Here is a 19851-nt window from a genome sequence, read left to right on the forward strand (position 1 = left end):
AATCAATAACATGAGAATGAAGCTCTGTGTCCAAAATGAAACGCCTCTGAGAAAACAACCCCCTGGATTACAAGTGACCGTAAAGCTGCATATATCTTACTGAGAGGATCATGAAACACTTAAAATTTAATAAGCACCAGCTGGACAAGTTCGGGCACATCAGTGAATCAGCATTGTTTGTCATTGGTTACAAACCCAACGCTCAGGATGCACCTGAGTGAAGACAAAGGAAAACCCTCATGCTCCAGAGTTTTCCTCAACTGGTCAAAACCCCAGCCAAAAATTATGATATTGAGAAAAGATACAACATTATCAATACCATTAGACATAATAGCCAAAACTGCCAAAATATGACCCAATTTGTATTGGAAGAGCCTCGTCTAACTGCTTTCTTGTGTTATCATCGCTGTATTTTTTGATTAGCAAAAGGCCGCTGTGCAAAATATTAAGGCAGTGATTTTGCTAAATAGCAGAGATACAAAGATATAAACAATTCTCCTTTATCTTGCACTGTACAGGTACTGCCTGTAACTGGTGACACAGAACTGTGTGCTCACTCAGATCCAGATGTTTACAACACTGACTGAACGTTCCTCAAGTGCTTTAAATTATAAAGTGTGGCTATACTTTGATCCCCCCCCCAAAAAAAAAGACTGCTAAATACAATATAAAGCATTAAAAATCATCAGTTCTTTGCTTTAAAAGATTTATTCACCATAAAATATAAAATAAAAGTAAAAGTAACACTACAGTCTACAGCCATGCTAGTGGCTAACATGTTCACAGAGATTATGCTATCATGCTGATATTAAGTTGCTATCTTGTTTACTATGTTCAGTACCTTGGTTTAGTGTGTTAGAATGCTAATATTTGCTAATTAGCAAATAAGGCTAATGGGAATTTCATTAGTTTTGCAGGTATTTGGTCCATAACCAAAGTATTGGACAAATTAAAATTCAGATTCACCAAATTTCATTAACTACAAATGTCCACCTCATGGAAAAGTCAGACGATCAACAAAGTCATTAGGATTCATCCTCTGGGGAGAATCTATACAAAATGGCAATTTCATGGGAATCCATCCTGTAGTTCATCAAACGTTTCAATCTGGACCAAAGAGGTGGAGCAACTGACAGACTGACATTACCATCCCTAGGGCCACATCCCTATAGCGAGACTAAGACTACACAGAAACAGATTTGATAAGGGAGAATTTCAGCTTTAATAAGAGGATTAAATACTTAAATCAAATATGATAAAATGCTATTTACCCCTGACACTAAGCTCAGGCCTCAGGTGCAGTAATGTACAGCAGACACACACACACACACATACACTCAGACACAAACCCCGCTCATATCAAGCGCACATGTAACACGAGTGTCAGACCAACATGATCAGAGCATCATTTTGTCAGACGTTCAAAGGACGCATTTATTCATGCTAAAGTGACCCAACCTCTGTGGTCTCTGCAACTATACTTTGAAGCTTCCTATTGTGTTGCCCCGTCGCCTGAAAGGCACATGAAAGGAAATCACAACTTTGAAGTAGACACAAGCACCGACTCCTGCCCTGACCACTTACGGCCGGGACTCGTGAATCAAACATACAGATAAATAAATGAAAACAACTGCCCTGGCTTTGTTTCCCTGGTGCTGGCAGTGGGATTATTGCTCTCAGTGACTTCAGCCAGGAGCCTTAGATTGCTGTTGCCATAGTGTTTGCACGGGCAGTAAAAGGCCATGGGAGGCTTTGGTCAATAACAGCAGTGTGACTAGCAATCAAAGGCCGAGAGGCAGAAGAGGTTAACTGTAGAACCACTGAACCGTTCAGGCGTTACTGACACACATTAACAAATGTATATATGTATACGTAATGTAGCTATGAAGCTGCAAGCAACATATTCATTCCTAAATTTAAACACATCTATTTCATACTGAGCTCAGTGTTAAATGCAGGCTCCAGTCATCCAGTTGCCTTCGTCTATTTCTATTTATCCTACCTGAATGAGTGACAATCTCTAATGTTCTCTCTATAGGGGTTATATTCAAGTACATAAATATCTCTGCTCCATATGGTGAAACAGTGAAACAATGAAACAATGGCTCGAACAGCAACAGAGATGTGAACTGAAGGAGTGTTGAATGGATCCGGTGTTCACATGAATACATACACTCACACACATCCTGCACACATCATACCTACAATAGATATATGCTAATTAATTTCAGCCTCGCACCTTATAGAACATCTGCTGCATTTCTGTTTCTTATGTACGTGTGTGTCTGCACTTTCTCTGCACTGCCTTTGTTAAATAATCTAACAAATAAAGCAAATAGGTAACACGTGTGAGAGGCCTGTTGACAGCTGTAAAGTACAATGTTTTTGTTTTTTTTTACGGGAGTACTCAAACCATTTCACATCACATTGTGCACATCTATAAAGTTGGGAGTCAAGATCAAACTGGATCTTACATTTCCCATAATGCAACATGAGAGTGTCTTTCATTATGCTGAGTTCACATCAAATGGGGTGGATGGTAGAAATGGGAAAGATTCCCATGTTAACGACACGTGTTGACGTGATCTGACGACTGAAGATGGTTGTATGGTTATAGAATTTGTTGCATTTTAAATGATTATAATATTTTGCAATGACAAAATTACAATATATCCATTAAATGAAGGTCAAATTACATTGAACGGACTTGAGGCATTCGTGTCTCATCTGTGTCTCATCCATGTACGTCCGTATTATTAAGCTCCGTTTCGGATATATCATCTTTAAAAAAAAAAAAAAATCATAATTACGACTTGATTGTCGACATGACGTAGTGACATTTCCAAAACTCTTATAATATATTACAATATTACAGACACTCTGATAAGACATGAATGCAGTATTACCTCCTGCCTCCCTGGTTAAAACCCCACATTTTTCCAGCCTCACATCCCCACAGTGTAACACAAGCTCTCTTGAGTATTATACTTTCCAAGCCTGAGCTGAGAGACAGGTGAGGTCACCTGGGTATTTTTTCATCAAAAAGCTCCTCCAGAGCCTCGGAAAACTTGGAAAACTGTTTTCACAGCATCAGTAGTGGCCCCTCATGACTAGTAAACTCACACACACACACATGTAAAATTGATGGACTACCTCTTTAATTTAGGGTCGGCCTCAGAGATCATTATCTGGTGGTATCTGGTGCAGTTATCTGAAAACAGCACACGCCCTGCAGTCAATCAGAAGTATGTACACCACTTTGTTGGCTTTCAGAAAAATGGCTACAATTCAAAACTTCAAAATAAGAAACCACTTTTCTTCTCCCTGTTTGACTTTAAAATGATCTGCTTCTCCCAGTTTCTGCTCTAAAAGGAGGAAGAACCCGGCGATTACAGACGGTAGAACAAATGGACACCTGCGAAGTTTCACCTCCAAAATTAGCACCAGTGCGAGTGTCATTTAATCCCTTTTCATCTTGGATTCTTTTTTATATTTCTTTCCAGCCACTGAGTCATGATTCCCCAGTTTCTTGTGAGCACAGTGCTTCGTACATATGATATAAATGCTTATTCTAAGCAGAGCAAGCTCCTCGCCCTTTCTCCTCATGGGCACCGTCATGCTCAGCGTGTGATTGGCTGTGTCGGGCACCTCATCAGGGCTCAGTGTTCCTGGTGCTACGCCAGCTCAGTGTGCTATTGATTAGGCCTTTGGCAACCCAGGCAGATTTATTCTCTTATTAGGGGGCTCCTAATGCCTGATCAGGACAGATTAAAGGTCTGCCACGGCCTCCAGCTACACTATCATTTAGACAATTTCATTAGGACTGGATGGCTGTATCGACATAATTAGCCTAAGGACTGAGCACTGGAATTGTACAGCAGGCAGAGACCAATACTGATTTTTTAGCAAAGAGGAAAAAAGCCTAAGATATGTTATTGACCTGTGTAATATAAGATGATTGATAAAGCAGCACGGAATATGTTTTCATTTCAAACAAAGCAGGATGATTTCCCTCCTCTCAGCCACAATTGCATCCTCTCAGCATGGATTATAAATTAGATTTTCTAACCAGTAGGATCAATAAAAAACTGGCCCTTACGTTTGACTGATTGCAAAGCTTTTTTTTTTTTTTTAATTTTTCATCCATCATTCTTGCATTGACTGACAGCATGCAACTGTAGTAGTGTTTTGTTTATCTGTGGGTTTCTCACTTACTTATTTTTTATTCTCTTGCCACTCAACATATTTTCACGTTATCATTTCATCATTGGTGCTATACTAAGCTCTAATTATGATCACTCATTGTTTCCTGCAGGCTAGTCATTCCCTCTGTGGGCTACACAGGACAAAGCAGAAACAGATTTTAACACCCAGGTGAGCAGCAAAGTCTGTCTAATCCTCTTCACTTCACTTAGGGAGGCTGAACATCTAAGGACGCGGTTGAATGTACTCGTTTTGCGTCTTTTATCTTTTGACATCAGGACCAAATCTCCCAGGAACAGGTTTTGCTCATACTCTGAGCCAGTGAGACAAACCGTACCCAGAGGTGATCTGATTGATTCCACATCGATGTGGGCTCGGTCCGGACACCTTTAGACCCCCGATCCCGTAGGAGCATATCGAGCACAAAGCAAACGGAACGTCTCTCTCTCTCTCTCTCACACACACACACACACACACACACACACACACACACACACACACACACACACACACACGATCACGCTGAGGCACATTACCTACTGTGGTTGCCTGGCAACCAAACAGAGACACACACATACACAACATAATAGTTCATTTATATCCAGCTGTGTCAGCAATGGATAGCCAAAACTGAAAAGCCATATTCCTAAAGCTTTAGTTTTTTGAAGAGAAGAAAAACCCTGAAATAAAAAAACTGATTCTACACGACTCCACGTCAACAAGCAAATATTGATGTGGTCCTTTAAATTCATTCTCTGCTTTTTTCTGATACTAGCACATTTTAAATAACTCGGTTTTATTTATGCTTTCAGAAGATTAAATAACATGCCTCTTTCTTATATCCTATAAAGCTAAATGCTCAGCACCACTGCTGTTTGGAAATTCATTGGCTTAGACAAAAACACACTTAGAGCTTCTTGCAGTGCACAAGGTGTATCACATGAAACTGGAAGCAGCTGGTGTGTCTTTCTGCATGAAGATACTGGGATTCAAGTGTTTCGCTCCAAGCAGCCTCTGCCTCTGTGTGATCTCAGTCTTACATTTAAGGAACGCCCGCTTTCATCTCCCAGCGCACATCAGTCCTTCGTCTGTGTAGGCATTTCAGGGGGAACATTCAATCCAATCACAGTTCCAAACACGAATGTCTCACTGACAGCATGTGCCGAGTGAAAGAAAAAGAAAAAGATGTCCTGACAAGTGAAAGATATGGAGAAATGTCTTCATTTTAAAACACCAATTTTCTGATGCTAATATTTATTAACGAAGGCGTCCAAAGGAAAATTGGTAATATCGCACTGGTTACCTTCTTTGCTCTTTTCGCCTTGACTGCTCTGTTTTTCTCATCACCTTGCGGTCACCGCCTCTTTGTTCTGTTCCTCATTCAATATCCACCTTGATTCATTTGTTTATTGACTTTTTGAAATAGTCATTATTTACAGCACAAATCCAATCTGGACCTCGTACGGCATCAAGGCGGTAAATATGTCTCTGCTCTTGAATTTAACTAAGCAAAAGGAAGCGTTTATCAGCATCAACTGAATTGGGCTGAAACGGGCGCATTTCTAACATGGCAGATTATTTTTAGTGGGAAATTTTCTGAGAGGACTGCTTTCACATTGTTATATTGCTTTAACTAAAAACATTGTGCATCATCCACCACTGGAAGTTTGTAGTGAGCTGACCAAAATTCATCACTAATGACGGAGCAAGATTTAATATGAGGGGGTGGAAGCCCCTCTTTGTACTTTTATCCTGCATTCAGAGGTGTGAACAGACTGGAAGGGGCAAGGACTGCTTCCTCTGCCACCACTAACATATAACCAACATATACAGATGTTTCTATTATTTTGTGCACCCTACTTATTTCAATGCAGGTAGGCTAAATAATAAAGACAACTCTCTGTATAATGAAATATAGTTCAACACCATCACAAACTACATCCTCCCAAAAACAGTTATAAAAAACTGAACAGTGTAACCTTCATGAAAGTCGGATTTCAGGGCTGTTGTATTATTACTTAGGTACACCTATAATAAACTTGAGGGGGTTGAGTTGTTGTCAACAGGGGTGACCTGACAAGCAGACCAAGATTTCTTGTCTGAGAATCGACAATACAACGACAATAAATGCACAGTTGTTTGTGTTTTAGGAGAATACTCTAGGTTGGATAGATTGGTTAATAGAAGTAACAGGTAGAATGGTACAAGAGATAACCATAAAGTGGAGGAAAGGGTATGAAGAAAAAATATGAAGCATGTTATAAACAATTATCCTCCCTCTGCCATTGGTTCATTGAGAAGGAATACCATACCGCCTTCCACACAAAGATTCAGCGCTGCCTGAGTTGAAATCCCAGCAGTAATTACTCAGAGCTATCGACCTGACTGTTGCTCTGTCATTCATGACTCTTTACTGATAATAAGAAACACAGGCCATTACATGTCTCTAAAGCCCCACTATCTGACAGCTTCCCTGCCAGGGACCCACTATTGTCCGAGCTGCTCAAAAAAAAAAAATATATGTATATATATATACACACACAATTTTCAACTATAAAAGCATCTGTCACAGTACTCTGCGGTCCACTTAGCTAATAACTGGCACTGTCAACATGTACTTATTTCTGAAACTTTGATCAAACATGAAACGTGTGTTTATTGCACCTTCCAGTTGCCATGCCGACACTCAGATGGCAAGGCTTTCTGGTAAAACTGGTCAATATGATGTAAATGTTAAGACAGAAGTTTCTGAATCTATTGAACACAAAATGAAAATGTTAAAATTATCATCAACCGCACACTGCGTCTTCCACTCTGTGGCCAAAAGTATGTGGACACTCAAACATGACACTTAAATCTGAGGCCAGTCAAGTTCCAATTCAAATTGGGAAAACCATTTCACTTTGGACCTGGTTTTGTGTATGGGGCCATTGTCTAAACAGGAAAGTGCCTTCCCAAAAGCCACAAAGTGTGTGGACAATATATATTGAAGTGTAGTCCAGCCACAGTGTTAAAGTCAAGGACAGAAATCGAAAGGCTAAAGCAATAAATGTACATAGTGACAGTTTTTTCACATCTTTCCCAGGCTTGTGTTACTTGTTGAATAACATATAGATGCTTTTAGGCAGATGCTCTAACTGGAAGAGGGTAGATTCCACTACAATCTCACTCAGGGCGGTCACAGATACACACAAAAGAAACCACTCTCTCACTTATGACTTCCATCTCTAGCTGACACCCAGCGGGCGAGGGACTCACCCAGTGAGGACGACCACAAAGTCCATTACATTCCAGCCGTTGCGGAGGTAGGAGCCTTTGTGAAACGCAAAGCCCAGGGCGATGATCTTAATGGCAGCCTCGAAACAGAATATTCCAATAAAGTAGGGCTCTGTGTCATCCTACAGAAAGATGGAGAGAATTGGAGAGATGATGAGAATGACGGAGGAAGATCTTTGTGAGAGATAAGAGAGTGGTTAATGAAGCATTCAGTGAAAGAGAGGGGGGTAAGTAAAAGATAGAAAAAAAGAGGGCTCCTTTTACTTCTTGCACCAGCATGACCACACGTGCAGGAAGTGGAGCCCCCTTCTTGGGATGAAAACAGAGTAAACACAGTGAAAACAAATATTCACACACATGGCATGATCTCAAAGGCTACAGTAAACCAGTGCAGTCTCAGGCCTGTTCATTTAATGTGTTGAGAAAGTAAAAATATCAACTTCAACAAAATCAACAAGGACTGTAACTCTGTCTAAATGTTACCTCGGACAAGATCAGTGATGTTCAAAGTCTCTTTAAGGGACAGTGGCACCTCTAATGATCAGAACTTTTAGGTAGGAGTGAGGATTAAGTTGCGCCCCAATGTCACATGAAAGAAGTTCATGTCAATGAGACTGGGGCCGCGCAAAGGGCACTTTGACAGAACAGAGGGCCACACTAACTGACCACTGACCAAAAGCCAACCAGAAGGACGTTTAAGTCTGCCAAAAGGACGCTTGGGCCAACCGAAAAACATTTGGGCCAAGAGGTTGAGTATCAGGGTTCCCACTCTCTTTTCTAGAGATTAGTTTTCAATATGTTCCTATCTGTGGAAGTCAAATAAATACAGTCAATACTACGCTATACTTGTCTATGAAATCATCCCTTACATGCTAAATGAATTATGAAATTATATCGATGAACATATTCTTCCCAACTTGTTTTGAATTTTTGATTTAAAAAAAAAAAATTATCATTTTTAATTTAAAACCTGACTCACTTTTTTCTTTTGAATTAACCATTGATGCCTCGACACCAATAACTAAATAGCCTGCCATCAACACCAATAACATACAGTAGCCTGCAATTTCCACTTTATATAGCCGAATGTACTATTCAAAGTTGAATTTGCTAAGATTATTTACTGCAGCTGGATCTTATCAGTTTGTCACACAGTCTTTAACGAGGTTAATGACACCCATTGTGAGTTACTGCTACAAAAGTTAAACTTTTCATATTATGGTCTGTTTTACCTGAACAACGAAACGTTGGGTTTGAAGAAACGCTAGCAAAGTTAAACGTGGCGTTAGCGAGTATTTAGCCGGTGTTTGACTAACATACAGTTGGGTTCCTAGTCATTGTATTTACCCCCACTTCCCATTTATTATCATCCAACTCTCAGCAACGGACCAACGCACATTTGAAACCTTTGCTCCACCAGAGCTGAATCACAAACCTTAAACCTTTAGCTACAGGCAAAACAAGCTAGCTAGCAACTGAACCAAACCTGCTAATCCATTATTCAACAGTTTAAAACAAGTTGGGAAGAATAGGTTCATCAATAAACCTCATAAAAACTACTACAGTTAGCAGCCAAAACATTTGAAGGATAATATAACTCACATTCCTAAGAGTTTCGGAGTTATAAATTATCCAACTTGCAGCATGTGACGTAACTTCGTGGTGCGTTCACAGCATTGCCAAAACAAACCGATAGCAGCCTAATCAAAATAATGTCGTCCATAAACTAGCCTACCATTTGAACTTCCCGATCCTGAACATAACTCTACCCGAAAATATGAGAATGTTGAAATAACTTTCCCACAACAACGCAATATTTTCCAGGACATTTTGCTTTTTCTCTCGTTTTCCATGACTAGAAAACTGGTCTGTTTTGCGGGTTTTTCGGGATGCGTGGGAATCCTATGTCGGCCGAAGAAATGGCAACTTGGGCCAATCAGAGGTGCAGTTGGGAAAAATACAGGGGTGCTTGAGCTGACCAATGCAGCACCTGGGGCAATTACAAAGGCATTTGGACCTCTATTGTGTGGCATTAGGGCACAATTAAGCATGGAAGTAGAGGGGACAGATGCTGGCCTTTTGGGTCAACCTCAAGGGACTGACCAGAAAGATTGTTGGGCCCTTAAGAGATATTAGGCCTCCTTGAGGCACTGGCCCCAACCAGAGAAGTACTTCAAGTTCAAGTTTGTGGTGTTATTGGGACAAAAAAGAAACATCAACACAAACTAAAAGGGCATATGGACCAAACAAAGAGGTACTTTTTGCATATATTCAGACAAACCAGAAAACTTAGGCCATTCAAGTGCCCGTCTGGTGTGATGTTAATGTTAGTGTGAATAATGAAATTAGGGGGCACGTGGAGTGACCACAGGGACATTTGGGTTGTCAAATGGCATTATCCCAATGGGAAAAAGACATTCTTGTTTGAAAGGGCACTTTGGCACTCAATCCATATGCATAACACAGATGACTGGACATGATTGATCTAGGCACTCCACATTATTTCCTAAAAGTGTCAAACAATCAACAACATGTCACAGTTGAATCATTTGCACTATGTGGCCGGGTTAACCCTGGGCCTTGCTGTAAGTAAGGGAGTTGGATCAAGCGCATATGACATGACACTTTTTCTTTGCTTCCATTAATATCTATAAAAGCCTGGGGCGATGCACAGGGCAAGAGCTGTGGATATCTCATGCCTACACTAACCTCTCTCCCCCTCAATTTTTCTCTTTAGTTCCCAGCATACTACAACCTGACAGTCAGTGTCCCCAACCCCCAGCATCACCCAGCCTCCAACATAAATAATCATGTAAAAGCAGTGTGACAGGCCTGAGCACTATAAGAAATGTGACCTTTTCTAAAGCGCTGGCTGACTACAGTCAACATCCAGTGATAATAGATATGTTGGACGAGAATTACTGTATCAAGCATGAAGGCTGTGGTGGCGAAATATTGACAGTTTGTTGTTGTTATGGAGATGCAGATAAGCTGTCCCTGGCCAATACGAGTAGCTGTAGGACCCTGCATCCTTTAAAATAACAAGGACAGGCATTCAGTGTGGTATACAGTACATTCATTTTGGTGTGCTATAAAAGGCAAGATTCATAGACAAAACAACTGAATGTCTTATGTAATAACAGAGCTGGAGGGCTGCCTGGATAACTGTCTGTACTAACAGTGTGTTAACATCTATTATACATACATCTAAAACGCTGCTGATTTATAAATACACTTGTGGAAGACAGCTGGGGAAATCCCCAAGGCCCACGGTGCTAAAGACCTGCATTGGATCTGAAATACTCTTAGTGAATAGCTTCTATCATTGCCTCCACTTACAGTATGCCTCCCTACTCTGTTGACAGAGCTTCATAAATAAAAGCTGATCCCTCGTTCTAATTAAAAGGCTTCTTGTTGTATTGCATCCTCAAGGTGGAGGAGGCAGGGAGGAGGATGCTTGTTTCCTCCTTTGTGTAACCACTCCAGTCACTTGCTCAGGTGCTGAATGCTACGTTGTTGTTTTCCTAGTAGTAACATCTCTGCTGCTGAATTTCTGCGCCACAGCAGCTGAGATATTTAAAACAGGAGCAGGTGGTGCGACATGAGAAGAATCAATTGACATTTTCACATCAAGCTGTTGCTCTTTGTAACGCTCTCTGGATCTCTATTTTAAGACAAAGTCCCCTCAGCTGCAACACCCTCAAAAACCAGAACAGCAAAGTGCTGAAGCATGAAGCTACATGCTATTCAGGTTTTTTTTTCTTTTTTTCCTCCAGTACACGGAGCAGAATCTGCCACTTGACCTCCCTGCGCAACAGTCTCTTTGGTCTCTCTCTGAGACTGGTTAGCTGTGCAACGTGACAGACAGAGTTCAAATGTTGGTTTAAACTGAATGCATATGTGAGCAGCTGGGGGGGGGGGGGGGGGGGGGGGGGCGGAGCAGGTGATCAAAGCTAGCCCACTGAGAGGCTCTGATGGCTTACAAGATAGGAGCTGGAGGGACAAACACAGTAAAACACACAGGGTGGCTCCCCGCATTATGAGTGAAAGGTGCTGCTGCAGTTAAGCCATTGTAGGTCATTCCCTTCTAACTCTGGGAGGCAGGTGCTTCTGGCAAAGTGGGTGCCTGTGATTATTCTACATATCTGTTTACTGTTGAAAGGGTCTTTATTTTTAAAGGAAGTGACCTCATAGAAATGCACTTACCAGGCGCTCTGACATAGGTGTCTTGTCGCTGGCAGGTAGATGCTGCTCCAGGGCCAGGACGATGCAGTTGGCGATGATTGTAGCCAGGATCATGTACTCAAATGGAGTGTGAGGGTTAAGGAGCAGTTGAAAGTGAAGTTGCATTCATTTAATTTCACAGCTGAATCATAGCTGTTATTCCCTTTGGTAGTAGGGAAAAGACCTTCTACTCAATCAGGATACAAGATTTTAACAGGACAGCAATGAGTACACAACGATTTAAAGATGGGTGACAACATTAAATTGCACAGAAAAACAAATCATCCTGCTTGTTGATGGATGATAAAATGCCATCACACTAAAACATAAACATCCCATTCCACATCATGCTCCGGCTTTCTAGAAATAAAGCATCCTACACATGCGCTTATGATCCTTCCAGATGGCTGACCATTTCCAACCATTATCAATGCTTGGCTCATTCTGCAGTCTATTTTTGCTGGGTCAATGTCCGCAGGTCAGGGCCTATTGAGGGCCCATGAATCGTGAGGGAGTAGGAAGCTTACGACCATTAAAGCCAAGATGTAAAACAGTTATCCATAAGATACCCGCATGCAACCAGAATCCTATTCCCTGACAGTGAATTTTGAAAGGAAATGGCTACTTTGACTTCATTTCAGCTGTGGTTTTTAGTTTCATGTGGGTTTTTTTTTTTTTTTGGGGGGGGGGGGGGGTGGTCCTGTGGAGTGGAAATTTAATTCATAGAGGGATAACCATTGTCATTCGTTTAAAGCTAATGCTGTTCTCACTGTTGCCCACAGAGCAGATCCACTTGATTGTCCTTGTGTTTGACACACAGGTTCTACAGCTGCTTTCCAGACTTTACTACGTCACTGCAAAAAGACATTCATTTCAACGAGTCATTTGATTTACTGTTGAGTCTGAAAATCTTGTTTTTAGCTCATGAAAAAAAATTTTGTTTTTCAAATCACTTGTTTCAAGATTTCAACTACACTATACTACACTACTATGGTACTGTAAAAACATGTTGAAAAGCATGTATCACTAAACTTGTTGACAATTATTTTGAGATAATCCATCATTTAAGGACTGTGTGACTGGGAATTGCTTCTATTCATCATTCTTCAACTAAAATCTGAGTCTCAATGCTCATGATATTATGTTTTCAGAGCAAATCACAGTTAGTTTTCAGACTGTTCTGTGTATTAAATGTAATTTTTCCTCATGGGCTGTTGAATTATTTCAAGAGAACAGACTCTGAAACAAAGTGAATAATGTCATAGACTCTGTCACTTATGTCAAGAGAGAATGCACTAAGACTTGATGAGTGACCGTGACTCGTTGAAGTGGACATTTTTTTTTTTTGCAGTGTTGAGAGAGCGGCGTGGAGCGGTGAGCGTGGGCGACTTCAGCACCATGGAGAGGGCTCCCAACTAAGACAACGAGGTGGTGCTGCAACCTCCGACCAGCGGTCTCCTTCACCAAAATAAACTGCGTTTTTTCTTAGCAATTAGTCAACATGACTTCACAGGTGGACATGGGGAGTGGGGGGCGGTCAGTGGCAGCAGCGACAGCTCTGACCATTACCATTTCCCCTTTTACGCACGCAGCTTTTTATTGACTTCTAGCTGCGTAAATCAATAGCGATGTTTGATAATTATTAACTACGACGCAGGGATCGCTGCTGATGCCCGGAGATGACATTTTGACAAAAGAACTTATCTGTCTACGTGGACGCCCAGAGGCTCCGTATTGAACTGGGAATAGAAAAGGCAACACAATAGGCGGAAGTGAAGTCTTTTCACTGTCCGCACCTACTGAGAAAATATCTTTGTGTCATGTTGAATGGAGATAAGGGGCAGAGCGACAGGTGCAGGCGGCGCTGCGCGGACAGGGGTAAAGAAAAGACACCGGTCGCTGCTCCACAGGCACAAACAGCTGCTCATTCAGCAGCACGGGCGGGTTTTTACAACCTAAACCTAGAGGCAAGTGAACATAACACAGCAGCTAAACTTAACAGGCTGACAACAGGCCTACAGGCGGTGGTGTGTGTCTGCTTTTCAAACATCTGCGTGCGGCTGCCACGCAAGGACAGACAGGTTACAGGCTCCAGATGCACCTGCTCTGAGCTCAGGAAGGATATGGCCACTCTGTTATTCGCTTTGCATACTTCCTGATGAGATTGTCCTCGCGGAAGATGAAGAGGGAGCGGTTGACAGTGAAGCAGTTTTGTTTGACAGGGTTCGGGTTGTAAATGGCCATTGTCCGGGCTCTCTGGGCCATCGACTGCTTGTACATCCTCTGGCCACCCGGAGCGCCGCCACCACCCCGGGCTCCCCCTCTCCCGGCGCCCGGCGCACCTCTCCCTCCGCCGCCTGCGCCTCCTCCATAGCGGGTGGGTAGATCTTCTGCGAAGCGAGCCATTCTGGAAACGCACAGATCCAAAAGGGAAAATCCAAACTGGTGTCAGTGGAAATGGAGGGGAGGCGCATCACAACAAACACACTTCATCCCAACCACAGCTTAGCGTTAGAGAGTAGAGAGAGCGCTGCGTTTGGAATATAAAAAATAAGGTGGCCTCATGGAAAACCATGTTCTCTGGATCCTTTCCATTCATTCATCGTCAGTGGCATTTAAAGCATTTAAGTTATAAGCAATAAAGCACTTTAGCTGTAAAATAATCACTTCACTGAGGCTGTTGCATCCATATCAGCCAGAGTCTGAGTGGAGAGAATCAGATCAGCCTGTCGCTGAGAAAAATCCTGACAACATCGTGTCAGCGTCCAAACACCAGTTGAAACGTTCAGGATGTCAGTCAAAAAAAAAAAAAAAACGTCAGGAGCGTCAGAAAACACTGAAATCCTTCTTCTTTTTTTTTCTTTTTTTTTTTCAGCTGAGAGCAACAGTAAAACGAGCCAATCCAACACGAGCAGTTATCCTTTGATTTCTGTTTGATCGCTGTATGGGGGCTGAGGGCTATATAGCAAGTCCTCAGTGGAATAAGGAGGAGCGCATGTGACCAGCGCGGGCCTATCGGTGACTGGAGCGCACAGACGCGCTCCCCGTCTGTTGGCTGCTCATAAGAGACTGTAAAACTAATGAAGTTCAGGGAAGCCCTGCGGGTCAGAACACGAGCCATAGCTTAATCAATCTCTCTTTTAGCATCAACAAGGGAAAAACATGTTATTTTTTTATACAGATCAATGTAGTTTATAAAAGTTTTAAGCGCCGATTCTCTAAAGAATCAGTCACTTTTCTCAGGAATTTACAGTGAATCAATTAATGTCAATAAAATAGTTTTTTTTCATTAATGAAAAGAAATGCAAACCTACCTTGTTGGTACAATCAAGTTGCTTTGGATAATGAAAATTGATAAAAAGAAATAAAAAAATGTGTAATGCTTGTGAATGTAAACCACTCTCCATATTTTCTTTATCATGTTTTCATGTTTTTAACCCCTGTTTTCCTTCCTCGTTGTTTCATGTCCCACAGAGCACACTGCTACATGTGCATAAAGCTAATGAAGAAATATTTCATGTTGGCTGATAAATAATAAATGTATAGTCCTTTAGTTTGCCAGAAGTCATTCACAGACAGAGAAATGTATCACGAACATTAGTACTTATTTTTGTGGTCAGTTATACATTTCAAAAAGTCTGCAGGACCTAAGTACAAACAGACGTGAACAGTGTTTTGTCTCATTTTCTCCTGAAATTTTTTAAAAACAGGGTTCATGCAGATGTATGCAGATGTGCTGATGTTATGACCTTTGCTGTGACTCCTCCTCAGGCTCGGTCATCACAGTGCAGCTGCTGGAGCACACTGCCCTGAGCAGGACTCAATCACTGGAGATGATTTGAAGGGTTTTTGGGAATATTTCTCCATCATGAACTGTTTCTCTGTGAATGTCGATTGTCTTTAAAGAAACATATGTAACCGGCTCGCTCAGTCTTCAGAGGTTCCATTTTCATTGGTTATTCTTTTCGACTTAATTTCTGTGTATGGTATTTAATTATTTACACTATTCACACTGTCAGTGTTGTTGTTACAGTGTGTGCAGTGTGTGTGTGTGTGTCTTTTAAAGAACTATGCTGTTGCTGTTTATGTCAGCAGTTAAACAGCCAGTTAGTAGCATCATAGAAAGGACATAAAGAAGCTGTGTTTATGGCTGCAGGGACTCATGGACCACTATGAATTTAGGCAACCCTTGGTTTAGATGAACATTCATTAGCATTGGGAATGTTTTGTGTGTGGAGTTTACTGGAGAAAATGAATTTAAATGCAACATCAAAAGTTTTTACTTTGTCGCTTTGATCTAAAGCTTGTATTTCTTTGTCTTTTCTTTTTTTTCCAAGTCATAATATAAAAATAGTCTGAACCAGTGTCCTTACTGCAGGGCACAGCTTGAGCTTCATCTAGTTGTGACTAACCACATGTTAATATTCAGAGATTACAAAAATATTTTGTTGGGCTATTTTGCAGATAAACAAATAGATAACAGCCGACTTCTCTGGTTATATATATATATATATATATATATATATAAAAAACATGTGCTTACCTTCTCAAATGTAACACATTCATTCTTTGTAGTTCGCTCTTATTGGCCAGCTGCACGCCAACGAGACCAGTTGTTAACAAACTCACATCTAGAGGCCATTTATAACTTGATTAAGCTCATTATTAATTCAGCATCTATAAATCATCATCATCATCTGCAGCCAAGTCATTATGGTTTAGATACAGTGGAGGAGCCATCTAGTGGTTCAGTTGATGCACTGCAGTAAGAATGAAGATAGCTGCACCGCAGTGTTTAGAGTTTTCTGACAAAGAGCCACTTTATTATTTATCCAATCTTGATATTGCAGCAGCTGTTGTGGAAATAATAAAATCCCCATTGGAGAATATCCAGAGTTTTGGAGTGAGTCATGGCTTTCTCTTGTAAACAGTGTTAAATAATTTGAAAAGTGATGGCTGCCTTTATAAAAAGTTTAACATCCTACAGAAAGAGGCCGAATCACTGACTGGACAAAGAGGGTCCAAAACCCCCAGGGGCCCTGAAAGCTCTGGGCTTTATTTGTCGGTGTCAAATGTTTTTTGCTGATTTAATTGAAATTTTATTTGGCAAAATGCATCAATAAAGCACAACATATAATGACTGTGGTTAATGAGTGGATTTACCTTCCTAACGGTGACATACAAGGGCCTTTAGGTGGCTCCTGCTTTATTACTTTATCTTGGGACCCTGTCTTGAAGAAGGTTCCTGTGTCAAAATCTAATTTAGCTACCTGACCTGTATAACAAATACTGCACTATTTTTTATCTTCTAAATGTTATAATATATAATATAATCATAAAAATAAATCTTATTTTATCTTACCTTCATTATTTCACTTCTGTGCTTATTTGAAATGATTCCAAATTCTTACATTATTGTGTTAAAGAGAGGACTTTTAATCTGCAGATGATATGTGATGATTAATCTTATCATGCATTCCAGTGTCTATCAATTTAAATGCAGAATTTTTATTTAGAAATGTGTGTCTCACCTGCAGGGCCATGGCACGTTGTTCAGGGTCTCATGCTTCTTGACGAGTTGACGGACACCATCCCTACTACCCGCTCTGCTCAGTCCATCCAGGTGTAAAACTGTGTCATACCTCTGCGCCGTGTTGGTGTCAGCGGCTCTCCACGATGTTTCCTCCGGCTCTCCGCTGCAGGTGTCAGATGTCTCCTCCTCGGGCCCCGGCTCCCCCTGTTCCCGCAGCCCGGGACGACACCTCCTGTCAGTTGACGGGGCCCAGGTATCCTCGTACTCTGCCCCCAGGGTCAGCTTCCTCCAGGAGCCAAATGTGGCTGAGCGCACCGCTGGTGGGTGAAAGTAATGAATACACACAGGTAGAAGAAATCATGAGAACTGATCTGGAGAGAAAAAAAAAAAAACTATTAATAATCATTTGACTCAAAAAACATTCTGCAAAAATTGTGGTGAAACAGCCTGTTTGCAGCATTAACACTCACCTTAAAGGCTTGAGAGATGGATCTGGAAAGTTTATTGGTCCTTTGGAGATTTTAGGCCATAAGATTGTCAGATTCCCAACAGTTACAAAACCAGACCATGCACAGTAGTCTAGACTGACTTTCTCAAGTTGCCATAATATCCCTTGATAATCACAACTCATGTTTACTGCTAGGTCCTCAACATAGATCACCAGCCTCACAGATGTGTGTTTGAACAGTGGTCAAAAATGAAAAAAAACAAACAAATATCATCCAAGAAAAACTCAAGGATTAGATCCTCAGACATAACACACATCTTTTTGTGTTGCAGAGATCAAAAACATTTCTGCTTTGGTGACCCCTGAGACTTTACTTTGACCCCTCGAGAGAAGACCCTGACCCTCAGTCTGGGAACCACTGACTGAGCATACCAGTAAACCAAAGGGCCCTCTGCTACCCTGGTGTTAATTAATACAATAAAGAGATGTAAACAGATTCAAACAAAGGTCATGAGAAGCAGCGTGAACGTACCGTAAACCACAGTGGATCGTCTCTCTGCCCATCTCGAGTTGTACGGAGTTGATCTCCTCATAACCGCTCCCCGGGGTTCCAGAGGTGCGTCCAGCTGAGCCGAGCGGTGCAGTGAAGCAGCTGTTTGACCCTCACACTCTTGATGTGTGACTGCCTCCCCTCTAAAGCATCAGGGCAGGGGCACCAAAGTTTTCTCCCACCTTGGAATGCGGAAAAGCTGCTTCCTGTGCTGCCAGTTAAGAAGCTCGTTATCAGGCCGACCATCTTCGATGCTGGAGGAGAAATTTCTCTGATTCAATTATCGACTCTGTTTTCGCTGTCCGCCCTGGTAATCAGGAAGGGAGCAATCATCAGGCAGACCTAAAAGGCCTGCAGATGCACAGTCACTCACTTCCCACTGTTTGTACTCTCCTCCCTGCAGCTACAGGGGACATTTTGAATCCATAGGGTTTTTTTTTTTTTTTGTTACTTCAACAGCTGATTTTATTCTTGTTTTTACATCTTTCTTTCTCGGTTGGGTTGAGTTGTAGAGGTAGGAATTAACTAGGTACATTCACTCTGCTTCTGGACTGAACTACACTGTGAAAATATTGTACTTTTTTGAATTGTTTTGCACTTTTTACTTTCCACTTTTCAATTTTTCCAGCAGCTGTACTTACTAGTTACTTTGCAGATTAAGATTTTAAGCCTGTAAAATATTAGTATTGTGTGTGTGTGTGTGTGTGTGTGTGTGTGTGTGTGTGCGTGTGTGTTTTCAGCTTTAACTGAGTTAGAGAATGTTCATTATTGCATTATCTCCAGTTTCATCCACAACTTTGTGGGTTTTTAATATTCACATATTAAACATGTGCACTGCAGACTTACACAGGTGTGTTTAGTTAAAGTGGCTGATTAGACCTCTGCTCAGGCTAACGATGAGGTCACCTCAACATACTGATACTGACCTGTAATCGCAGGAGGAGCACAGGTGAAGGAAATCTTATTAACGATGGTTCGGTTCCTTTAAATGTCTCAGTCAGACCTCTCAGCGAGGCAGCACGCGCAGAACGTCAGGCCATAGCGCAGGTAAAATGAATGCAGTTGTTTGTAGTTACACCTCAGCCTTTCCTGCTACGACAGGCCAAAATGTCTGCTGCGAAAAAGGCCTGTAAGAATGATGAAGTGCAAGTCATCCCGCCCTAAAAGGCGCAGCTAGAGAGTGAGGGGTGATCAGGTATGTTGTGCGCAGCTCCAGCGTCTTCAGACGGGGTGTAATCAGACACAGAAGTGAGAGCACCTGTGTAGGTGAATCAGGGGTCTGTAGAGCCTTTAACAAGCCTGACTTGAATTTGATTGTGTTTGTCTTTTTTTTTTTTTTTTTTTTTAATTTCCTTTAAACAGAGCTGTGAGTCTGCCTCTGTAGAGGAAAAATAAACTGCTTGCCCTCTGGGCCGTGGCGGTATTGCAAGTGGGCCTCCAAATGATTTGCAAAAACTTCTTTAAAATGTTCTTTAAAAACATGAACAATGTTGACTGAACTCCTTTCACTGCTTTTATTTTTTTCCTCATATTAAAGCCTATCACTGTGATAAGCCGATGACAGAGACTTGTTTGTATTGACTGTGGTCCAGCCCACATCTTGTTTGCTATCTCTGT

General features: G+C 41.5%; 1 protein-coding gene across 3 annotated transcripts in view; it reads right to left on the bottom strand.

The window, feature by feature from the left end:
* Positions 1-18313, bottom strand: part of cacna1bb (calcium channel, voltage-dependent, N type, alpha 1B subunit, b) — a 167903-nt gene extending 149590 nt beyond the window's left edge. The window contains exons 1-5 of one of the 3 annotated variants that reach the window (XM_087172233.1): positions 18217-18313; positions 17235-17553; positions 13829-14110; positions 11686-11791; positions 7462-7601 (exon numbers count right to left, since the gene is read on the bottom strand). In XM_087172233.1, the coding sequence (XP_087028359.1) occupies positions 7462-7601; positions 11686-11791; positions 13829-14110; positions 17235-17553; positions 18217-18277 (908 nt within the window). In that variant the 5' untranslated portion in view covers positions 18278-18313. The remainder of the gene's footprint in view (positions 1-7461; positions 7602-11685; positions 11792-13828; positions 14111-17234; positions 17554-18216) is intronic. The other 2 variants (XM_087172232.1, XM_087172234.1) reach the window with 2 other exon arrangements.
* Between the last annotated feature and the right edge of the window lie 1538 nt (positions 18314-19851).

This window comes from Seriola lalandi, unplaced genomic scaffold (genome assembly GCF_002814215.2).
Source record: "Seriola lalandi dorsalis isolate HSWRI2012SDOR001 ecotype SW California unplaced genomic scaffold, Sedor1 jcf7180002052129, whole genome shotgun sequence".
In the NCBI taxonomy this organism is placed as follows: Eukaryota; Metazoa; Chordata; class Actinopteri; order Carangiformes; family Carangidae; genus Seriola; species Seriola lalandi.